This window comes from Garra rufa, unplaced genomic scaffold (genome assembly GCF_049309525.1).
Source record: "Garra rufa unplaced genomic scaffold, GarRuf1.0 hap1_unplaced_595, whole genome shotgun sequence".
Lineage (NCBI taxonomy): Eukaryota > Metazoa > Chordata > Actinopteri > Cypriniformes > Cyprinidae > Garra > Garra rufa.
Genome location: NW_027394861.1, coordinates 1 through 11,513, shown reverse-complemented (window position 1 = coordinate 11,513; position 11,513 = coordinate 1). Strand labels below are relative to the sequence as shown.

Sequence of the window (11,513 nt, the reverse complement as noted above, 5' to 3'; positions counted from 1 at the left end):
TCCATTCGTTTCTCATGGTATCAACAAAATGAAGTATGTGACTCTGGAGATCTTTTCATTATCATTAAAGGATCAATACACCCAAACTTGAAACTCTATCTTAGTTTAATCACCCTCATGTCATTCCAAATCCACATGACATACTACACACATGGAGTCAGTCTCAGTCTTTTGGACTGCACTATGTAGTATAACACATATTAGACCCATTAACATTTTCATGCTAAAAACTGGAAAACACAGTCACATCTCACTTTCAGCACAGACAGCTGACGCTGTAGTCTGGGCTGTAATATCTGCCTTGACTAATTTTAGTGAGCTCTCCCCTGTTGAAAAAAAAACCAATAGAGACAATCACAGAATTTGTAATGGTTTTACTGGTTTTAATGAAAACTGTAATGGTGCCGGTTGGTTTCTACTGGTAATTGGTCACCTTCTATTTGTGGCTTGTTAAAACCACTAAATCCCAAAGGAACATGTCCCAAAACAGACTACAGAAATCCATTTTTAATAGTTTTAATTGTTAATAGTTGATGGTGTAATGGTATTTGTAGTGGAAACCATTAGAATTTCTGTAATGGTTTCTATTGGGTTTTTTCAGCAGGGTCTATTCTCTCAAGTTAGCTCTGATACATGGAAAACCATCAGCCAAAATCACATTAAAATATCACACACAGGCAAACATGCAATACAAAGCATACATACGGCCAACAATTTCTTAGCACCTGTAATGAAACTTGTGAATAAAAGTATCCACTATCCAGTATAACAATTCTCACAAAAACCCAAAGGCATTGTTCAGACAGATATGACAATTCTGCAAAATCATCTACTCACTCAAATAATAAGTAAATGATGACAGTATTTTTAGTTTTATTTTAGGTGAACAATCCATTTAACTAATACAATTTTACAGTAAAATACAGTTAATAATGTAAAAAAAAAATACATACAAATTAGTGCAACAATCATTATTGTAAGGACAAGGAGGTTAAAATGGTAGCTGCAGGAATGGAAATCCCTACTTTCAGTTAAAAGAGCCAATCACCTTTTTGATAGAGGCATTATTTTTCCCCTGTGATCTGAGCAGATCTGTGATAGCATTGCTGTCAAATTATTCACTTATTTAAAATAGGTCTTTGGTCAATCTTCCAAGTATGTAGAAGCTGTACATGTAAAACTATTACCTACATAGAAAAAAGCTGCCCGGATGCTTTCAAAATGGCAACCAAGTAAACGTATTTGTAATAAAGTAATAATTAAAAAAATAATTAAAATTAACAGTCTGATTTGTCTTAATACACAACAGCTTGAAATCTTTGACAAGCAATTGAACCATTAAAGGTAATGTACAAAAGATTAACAGTCTGTGATTCAAGTAACATTCAGGATTAATGCATCAGGGATGTTTTTCTTTGAACACCAAAGACTGATTGTCTGAGAAACGGGCCACATCTATAAAATTAGAAGGCACTAACACAACATTTCAATCAATGACCAGGATATTGTCTGTGACCCTGTTTCATGACAGTAAAAATCTTTAACAATAGAATTTAAAAAGCATATAACAAAAGGAACAAAATAGACATTGCTTTCTTGAATCTTATTTTTAAAAGTATCCAAAGGTAGCCATTTTAATTTGTATTGGCAAAGTCTCAGAGAGGCTGATGAGAAATTGCTCTGGAATCACTAAAATGCCATTTCCCAAAAGACAATGGAAGTTTCTGGAAGAGGAACATATGATGCAAATCAATACAAACACTGCATTTAGAATCATTGAAATAAATGAATAATAGGTCTGAAAAGTCCTAAAGATCCACTGATGTTTACACTAGATGCAACTATGGAAACACAAAACATATTGTTATAATTCATTGTTCTCATAACTTTGTTTACTAACCTTCAAAGTTTTGCACTCAGCAGGCTATTGGACATTGGAAAGCTATTGGCTACTGGAGGAACTTTCTCTTTGATTATCCATTGCTCTGTTAAATAAAAATAAAAAGACAAGTGGTGTGAAAACAGGCAAAGCTATTGTTTATTAATAACACATTTTTGAAAAAACTCACATTTGATGCTGCTTCAAAAAATCTGCAAACTGACGATCTCTTGTGTAGAGTTCAAGGATGCGGATGCGATCTTGAATATCCTAGGTAATGGCATGTTATCACACACTTGCTTACATTTTTCACACAAAATTTCACTTGCACACCTTTAAGAGATAGTTCACTCAAAAATGAAAATTCTGTCATTAATTACTCACCCTCATGATGTTCATGTTCTTCAGAAGACGAGCAAAGGTCTTACGGGTTTGGAACAACATGAGGGTAAGTAATTGATAATAGAATTTTCATTTTTGGGTGAACTATCCCTTTTAGTTGTATACGAAGTAATTTATTTTCACACACACAGACCAGTACCTCCTTGGTGAGTTCACTGTTCTCATAAATATGTTTTATCTCTTCGCTGCTGAACTCTGTGGACGCCTCGGCACTGGCGCTGCTGTGGACTGGGGGCTCGGGGTACCGCTGGTAGTAATGACTGTAGCCTGTAGTTAAATCGCTCTCGAACATGGGGTTATACTTGGTGGCCCTGTCTAGAAATGGTGGACTGTCCTCTCTCCTGCATAGAAACATGTATGCAAACATGTATACATGCACAAAAAAGGTTGCAACAGCCATTATTACATCCACAAGGTTAAGAAGCCATGACTTAAAGAGGGTCAAAAATCAAAGATCAGCCTTGTTGATGAATTAATGCAAATCTCATAATGGAATTACTGGAGATGTAAGTTTCTTCCTAGGTGCTGCACATGCAGTAATTAAAGAGATTTAAGTAAGAAAAGAGCATTTAATGAAAAAAGACTTGTTTATAAGTGACAGTTCTTATAAACTATTACTTGCATGCCAATGATATTTGGCAAAATATTTATATATTCTGTAACAATTCGATAGAATTGAACCTTGGTGTGTAATGTCAAATTTAAACCTTAGTTTTATTTTTAAATACTTGATTTTCATTTTAATTTTGACTGGTTTTAGTTATATAGCACCTTTCCAGAAGCTCAACGCTGCTATACCTTACTTAAGGTCAAACTCTAATCAAGTGTTTGTGTGAGGTGATCGGCTCTGAAGGCTCGGACTTCTAAGGTAAAGCTTTCATGAACTGGAGTTCCCTTTACATAAGCCAAAGTCCGTATTAGAAAGAATATTATAATGCACAGTAAAAGTGTGCAAGTTGAAATTAAGCCATGGTTTACCAGATTGACTGTGATACAATATCTGTCTTACCCTACTGGGTCTTCTGCCTCATCCTTGTCATATTGGTCTCTCAGTGTTCTTGCTAGGAAGAAGATTACTCCTGACGCCACCAGAAGGAACCCGGCAACAGATGCAATGGCAATACCAACTACTAGTGGCTCAGAAACATATTCTTCACAATGTTCTCCTCTGTACCACCAGTTTTCCCCAACACGGCATCTACAGAGCAGACAAATATACAAACAAACTTTAGAAACTTAAAGGGATAGTTCACCCAAAAAAGAAAATTCTGACAATAATTATTCATCTTCATGTCCTTCCAAACCTGTAAACCTCTGTCTTAGGAACACAAATTAAGATGTTTTTGATGAAATCCGAGAGCTTTTTGAGCCTGAATAGACAGCTACGTAACTACCACAGTTAAGGTGGCGAGCTGTCTATGCAGGGTCAGAAAGCTCACGGATTTCATCAAAAATATCTTCATTTTTGTTCTGACAATTAACTTAGGTCTTACGTTTTGGAATGACATGAGGGTGAGTAATTAATGACAGAATTTGTATTTGTTGGTGAACTAGCTTTTTAAGAAAATGCCAGTCTAGCAGCAACTTACTTTAAGATAAATAAAAATTCTATTTAAAATTCAAAATTTCTTGAGTATCATATAAACAAACCTGCAAATGGCTCCTTGGCCTGGAATGATATCACACTTCCCATCATTCAAGCAGAAGTCATGTTGAAGGTCACAGATGCTCTGGCAGGGTAGCCCGTCCACACTAAAGTAACCCGCATTACACACACATTCGGTTTCACCTGACCATTGGTTCACTGTACATTCAGCAAACTCATTACATGCCTGAAACTTGCACGGGTCTGCCTGTTCCCCTGAAACAAAAATACATGTACCCACATAGATTAGCCACAGCATTAAGGTGGCATGTGATAAGGTACTGTACCTAAATACATAATACACAGGCTGTAGGACCAAAGTGACTATGGTTTTCTGATCTTGTCTTACCTGATTCAACATCTAACGAATATTTGTCAATGGCGAGGTTCATGGTTTGGTAAGCTGTGTTGCAGAAGTCCTCTAGAATGAGGTAAACAGCAGTAATGACTCCACGAGGAACAGGCTTCCCAAATTTCATACGACTGTTCACCACAATACTTCCATTCCTGAAGTTCAAAATCTCTAGGTTCTCAAAGTGACTGAGGTTTGACTGCAGATATGGCACCAGCTGAGGGACATATAACATCAATAATGAGTTTATAAACTCAAAATATAATATAATAATATATATTTAAAGTAGAACTCTTCATCTCCAGTCATGGAGAGCCAGTGCCCTGCAGACTATAGCAACAATCCCAATCTAACCTACTTGTCTATAATTTGCAAACAATTCTGGACACCTTGATAGCTTGTTTGGCCCAAAAGGCTCTTTAACAAGAGTTGAAGAGCCCTGGTATAAAGTGGTTTCCAACCTTGGTATTGGAGCACCCCCAACATTTTTTATGTTACTCTTACCTGGCTATCTCGGAGTCTCTACAAATGAGCTGATGCCTAAATTTAGGTGAGTTTGATTAGGGAAACATACAAAATGTGTTGAGCTCGGAGTAATCCATGACTAGGGTTGGGAACCACTGGCATACAATATAAATTATTGTAGGGGTTCTCAACTCCAGCCCTCAACGTCTACTTTCCAGATCAAGGCTGGAGCTCAACTCTGCAAGAAAAGTGGACATTGAGGGCCAGAGTTAAGAGCTGAATTAGTGAATAATTTAATCTGGATCAGGGATCTCCATTCCTGTTGCTGGAGAGTTACCTTCCAGCAGAGATTAGCTCCACTGCATCACAATCCTGAAGATCTTGATTAGCTAGTTCAGGTGTGTTTAGTTTAGGTGTGGTCTGAGCTAAACTCCGCTGGAAGGTGGCTCTCCAGGAACAGGACTGGACAATCCAGATTTGGATTGATGAGTGGAGGTTTGACAGGATATGTGGTTGAAGAGGAACAACATGATGGTAGGGTAAGAAAGGAAATGTACTTTAGAAGAGGTACACTACCAGTTCAAGGAACTGTTGCTCCAAAGCTTTGTACTCTGCAGAGCTCTTATTGAACAGATCCTCAGAGAAGATCATGTTAGTTACACGAAGACTGAAGAACACTATCAAAGACCGCCCAGGGTTAGTTGGCAAGGCTATGCTGGAAATGCCATCGCCCTGGATGACAACAGGGATGCCACTACCCTCTTCTTCTGTGTAATGAATCACATCTAGAGATGTAGTCATGACTTCTGAATTTGAGGTATGCACCAACTCCACCTCCGCTGGGGTCATCATGGTGATGAGGAAAAAAGGTGGTTCCTTCTCAGGTGAAAAAGGTGTTGGGTAGACTGGGCTTGCTGGTTCAATGGAGACCAATAGGATCTCATCCTCTGTTAGGTCGTCCTCTGAAACCTGTATTGCTGAAACATCCGTTAGTACAAAATCATTCTCCTGTGCTATTGTTGTGCTGCCAACAGATTCTTCCTGTTCCTCTTCTTCAACCTCCTCTGATTCCTCCTTTGTGGTCACAGCAACTTTAATTTCCTCATCCTTTTCTGTTGAAACAGTTTCTTCCTTGTCGTCTTCCTCTGCAGGTTGTATGTGGTCTTCCTCAGGTTTTAAGGTAGATTCTGGCTCAGTCAATTTAATTGGCGGCACTGTGGGCACATCGCTACCAATCTGTAGGTTTCTGTCTTTTCCAGCTTTAACAGTAACCAGTTCAGGAGTGTCCTCAGGCAAGATCTGGTCCTCTTCAACCATTGCTGTAATTGTGGAGAATTCATAGTCCTCTATCTGTGGCATATCTACATCAATGAAAACCTCTTCTCCAACTGGCTCTTGAGCCCCAGTAGGGACAGTTACCCAGCCTTCTGCACCAGATCCAGAGGCGGGATTAAAGTCATCAAGTGTAAAGTCACTGTCAATAATGGGACCTCCAGCTTCACCTTCCACAGTAACAGTCTGGTTGGGTTGAATCTGTGACACCAAGTCCTTGTCTTGAAGGTCTGAAAGTAGGAACAAACAATCGTCTTGACTGGAGTCTTTCACCATTATGCTGGTATAAATAAGCTGTGTCCAATCCTTCTCCTGGAAGGTCACTGTCCTGCAGGAATTAGAAAACTTGCAACGTTGGAACAAAACTCTGCAGGAAGCTGGCCTTCCAGTAGCAGGATTGTATAACCCTGCCATAAATCACTGTACATGTCAATGTTGGTTATTATCCTCTGAGAAACTACAACTGGAATAGTCTATAAGGGATAGTGTGCCATCATCTAAAATGATGACATCCTGCTCTCCCATACCTTCCTCTTCTGACATTGTAGAATCCAAAAGGTCACCAACAGTAAAGACCTCCTTCACCACCTCTCCAGGCAGCTCGGATGGTTTTTCTACTTCTAAAATATCATCCTAGACAATATACAAAATAAAGAGCTTATTCTCAGACGTTTTCTTAAGTTTTTGGTAGTGCTTGTTAAGGCAGTCATCAATATTACTGTTCTTGCTATTCCAGTCTTAGACCATGTCTACACCGGACCAGACATTTGTCGCGCTGCGCCGCAACAGGTAAAGTCTGTCTACCCAGGACGCGACAAAGCGACCGTTGCAAATCACTTGAACTTTGTGTGAGCACATCATAAATAGAATGCAGCAACAGATTACTGTTAAGTATTTGTCGTGCTGTGCCGCATCCAGTGTAGACAGCATAATAGGTTCTATTGTATTTTGTTGTATCCAGTGTAGACACTGTGTTAGGCTGATGATACACGGGGCAACTTTTTTAGCAGTTTTGCTGGGGAACTTTTTTTGAGCAATGTTGCCTGGGCATTTTACCATTAAGAATGGGTAACAAATTTTGATTGTTATGGGCCCCCGTGTCTCACCTGGGTGCCCGTTGATGGCAACGTTGCTCAAAAAGTTGCTTCACCTCACTGCCATCTTGACAGAAATGTAATGTAACTCACCTTGTGGTCAGGGTCTAGAGATTCTTCTGCAGGATGGATTTCCTCTGGAGAGGATTCCACTGACAAGAGAACATTACATCATTACAGACTGCTGAGATGTACTGTAGAGGACTACTAGCTAGATAGAGCAGTACCATGCTGAGCCTCAGTGACGCTGGAATGGAGGTCAATAATGGTGTACTGAACAGTGGGCCCCGCTGAGTAACTAAAGGTGCCCTCTACCATGTTGGACTGAAGATTAATGAAGTCCAGTGTCTCACTGCTGATCTCTTCACTGCTGGTCTGGAGGGAAACAACATATTCCACCAATACTGCCTTATCACCACTGCAGAGAGAAAACAACAATTGCACTTAAAATGAATTTCTATGTGTTTAGATTGGATGTAACTTTGCACAGATAATGTTAGCAAGTGACTTGTTCACATATTTTAGTGTGTTTACAGTACTGGTCAAATTACTTTGGATCAAATAAATGCAGGCTTGGTGAGCAGAAAAGACTTCTTAAAAAAACATTTTAAATCTTACTGTTCAAAAACATTTGTCAGAATAATGTCTTGCTCCATGGATTTCCATTGTAATTGCATACTATAAACATGATTATTGCTTGTTTATTCTAACTGAAAGAAAGACTGCAACAAATACATTCTCTGACTCACTAACCTGTATTCATGCATGCAATCAAGTCTAATTTACCTTGAGGGATCCATCTGTGGCCTACGGAAAAGATAAAGTTCATATTTTTAGCACAACTACTAATATAGCAGGTCAATTTAAACATCAAATTAAGTGTCCAAATAGTTTCTGGAGCCACTGTAAAGCAACTATACCTAACAAAATTAACCATGCACTAACACACCTGATGTTCAATACCGACACACTCTTGAATTCTGTCAGTTTCTCCAAAGCAGCTGAAATCTATAAGAAATGACAAACATAGGTAACATAAAACCAAAACAATAGTAACTTAAGGTTGAAACAGAACAAACATGTGCTTATATACTGTAAATAGCATTAGCTGAAAGATTAAAGTTAGTATTTGTGTGTGCTGTACCTTCTCTGTAATCTTCTTAGTGAGTTTGCCATGCTCACTGCTGGTGGAGTTCAACAGCTCTTCACTCCATGGTTCTCCAGTCAATAACATAGCCAGCTCCACCCTCTGCTCAACCAGAGGACGTGAAGGCAAAACAGCTACTTCCTTCTCAATCTCATTAGTGATCTACCACAGACAACACACACACAAATTTTGTTTAGCAGGTGTTCAATATTCATAATTTAGTCATATGTATATTTTTGGTATGTATCATGGTATGACTCAAGAGTGCATTAGTTTAGAACCAGACTTTATATATTAGTATGAACAATATGTCTCAGCCTGTCAAACACCTACCTCAGTATCTATCTCCACTGTCGTGATAGCAGATGGTGCTTCTGCAGTAACTTCCTTCACGCTCTCTGAGATAACCTCATCTGGAACCACAGTGGTTTCTGCTGGAAGCTCATCACCTACCAAGTTTTGAAGACGATTATTTGTCTCTTGCAGTACTCTTTATAAGGTCTAAGTTTATTTTTGCCATTTACAATTACAACATTTGAATCTGAACTGCACACATTAAGTTTGTGTCAATAGCTCTCACAGCTCTTAAGCTATAAGCATCAATGGTTTGAGACCACAGCTTTAGTCTTTTTCTTTTTTTTCCAGAGTATCTTTTTCTTTTTTAAGCCATATGAATCTCATTTTACATTTTAATCCTTTGTTTAGGATTTAGTAATACAACATTAATTACAAAATACAATATTATGTATACATTATGGCTCAAAAAAATGTATAATTCTTTTTTTTCTACTGATTTTTCTACTGCATTTTACATAATAAACTGTCAATAACAACAATCATAAAAGACCTGATGTCACATGGTCTTGCTCTTGGGAAGACTCCTCAGGACTATACAAAAAAAAAAAGGAAAAAAAGGCAGTCAGAAATAACACAATGACCTTTAAATGTAAGAGTTAACTATTCAACCACACACACAAATTGCAAGTCTATTTAATGGAAATAATAAAGAACAGGTACGAAGGGTGTATACCTGCATACTGAGTATGTAGGTGTCTTACTGAGAAGAAAGAGGAAGACGACAGGTGAGGAGAAAACCAGACTCGGTAAGAGAACTCATCTATTACAATAAATAAATAGTTGGGAGGAAGGGAATTTATTAAAGGATGGGTTGAAGGGGAAAACAGGTTTTTAAAATGTAATTTCACCTTTTCACTCTTGTCTGCGCAAGTCTCTGCAATGGACCATAAAGATTCAAAAGACAGATTTCAGACATTTTGATATGCACATGGACCAGTCACCCATAATACTCTATCCATACTAAAAGTATCAGCTTACATAATTAGTATCATGTTAATGATACAGGTTTTATGCTACATACTCTGTGGATAAGTGCTAAGTGTTCTTCTGACTGGCTAAAGGTAGCACCAATCTCCTGTATGGAGACATTTTCCGTCTGGCACTGGTTCATCCAACTCTTGTATTCTTCCTGATTAGGCAGGCGATCCAAGAAGATTTTAAAAGCCTCCCACACGATTTCCTGACACACTGATGTATAAACAACAACAACAACACTGTATTAGTGCAACAAAATACAATCAGAACTGTAACAAGTACAATCAGACTGCTCACCTTTTGCATGAGTAACAGGGTAAGATTCTTGTTCGAATAAATTAACATGTCTTTCATGTCAAAAGTTACAGCTATTGAGGTTTGAATCTGAATCAAGACCACATTCTTTTGACTCCATGACAAGATCAGAGATCAGATCAGTGTTTTTTTTTTTTTTTTTGACGCTGACTGAACCCTTTTTTTTTGAACCCTTGACTTAGACTCTGACTCTCTTCTAAACTCAGCCTTGACTCTAATTAGACCTTCCTATTGTCTCAAGCTTGACTTGGACTCAACTCTCTCCTAAACACAGTCATAAAAGGGACATTTGATGCAAAATTCACTTTTATATGGTGTTTGCATATAAATGTCCTTTTTAATCTCTAAAAAAACCTAAACAGTCTCAATTATCAAGCCGTTTTTATTTTCTGAGCAATATGACATCATATCAGACTGCCTGCATTAGCATATTTCTGCACTCATCTGCGCTTAAGCAGCTATAGCGACAATGTCTTGTGTAAGCAACGCAGGTGTTTTGTATTTGGATGTAAAATTGAACATAAATTTTCCATTTTCTCCTGAAATCAGAGCTGAAAACGCAGTGAATTCGTTTTGTTTCTGATGGTAATGCGCCACCGAATACACCGAAAAAGTTCATGTTTGTGCAAATCATTTTACTCCAGACTGTTTTCTGAATGAGGGACAATTAAAGGCAGGTTTTGCTACCAAGTTCAAACTTAAGGATGGATCAATACCCACTGTTCGTGATCCAGCTGCACCTCCTGGAGTACGTCTCATACTTACTTTTTTTTAATGATTATTTGCAAATCATCTTTCCTCTTCCATGGAAGAGAGGAGTGGAGTGAGCAGAGCTCATTATCATTTAAAGAGACATGCACTGAAACAGCTCGCTGTGAACAGAGCTATTTTTGACAAGATAAAAAGGGTGTTGTTTTACACGATCATTCAGGAATTTTAACCAAAGTATGTTATGGACATTTCATGAAAGTCCCCTTTACAGTTGACCGGACCCTCTTCTGGTCTTGGCCTTGACTCTGTCTCAACCCTCTTATGGTGTCAATCTCGATTGTTCACACTTGTAGTTTGGTTCGTTTGGTTAATTTGGTCCAGACCAAAAAGTAATTATACATTTGGTCCTGGTCCACTTAGCGTTCACACTGCCATTTTTGACAGCGAACCTAAATATACCAAACCTAAAGGCATAGTGATGTATTCACAATCTGATTGGACGGGTTGAGTGACATATTTCATAACGGAAGTCACCGAACACTCTAAACCAGGGGTTTTCAAACCTGTCCTGGAGCCTCCCCTGCCCTGCACATTTTGTATGTCTCCCTTATTAGGCACACCTAATTCAGGTCTTGCAGTCTCTACTAATGAGCTGATGATTTGAATCAGGTCTATTAGATGAGAGAGACAAGCAAAATGTGCAGGGCAGGGGAGGCTCCAGGACAGGTTTGAAAACCCCTGCTCTAAACAAAAGGAAAATGTGAGTTTGACTTAAAGCAGTGCTGTGGCTGTATGACATTAAAGTACCCATTCTCTGATCGGTCTGCTCAGTGCTGCTT

At 38.5% G+C, this 11,513-nt stretch overlaps 1 protein-coding gene across 1 annotated transcript; it reads right to left on the bottom strand.

Moving 5' to 3' along the window:
* Positions 1-849: 849 nt before the first annotated feature.
* LOC141317266 (interphotoreceptor matrix proteoglycan 2-like) lies at positions 850-9,861 on the bottom strand (the record flags this gene model as incomplete). Its single annotated transcript, XM_073833025.1, has 19 exons — positions 850-1,724; positions 1,901-1,985; positions 2,070-2,149; positions 2,421-2,622; positions 3,291-3,479; positions 3,932-4,142; positions 4,276-4,495; positions 5,320-6,305; positions 6,603-6,708; positions 7,263-7,321; positions 7,397-7,587; positions 7,956-7,976; positions 8,119-8,177; positions 8,314-8,478; positions 8,650-8,765; positions 9,164-9,204; positions 9,347-9,373; positions 9,522-9,547; positions 9,695-9,861. Coding segments are annotated over 18 exons (2,909 nt in total), but the record flags the coding sequence as incomplete, so codon positions are not given.
* Positions 9,862-11,513: the final 1,652 nt, after the last annotated feature.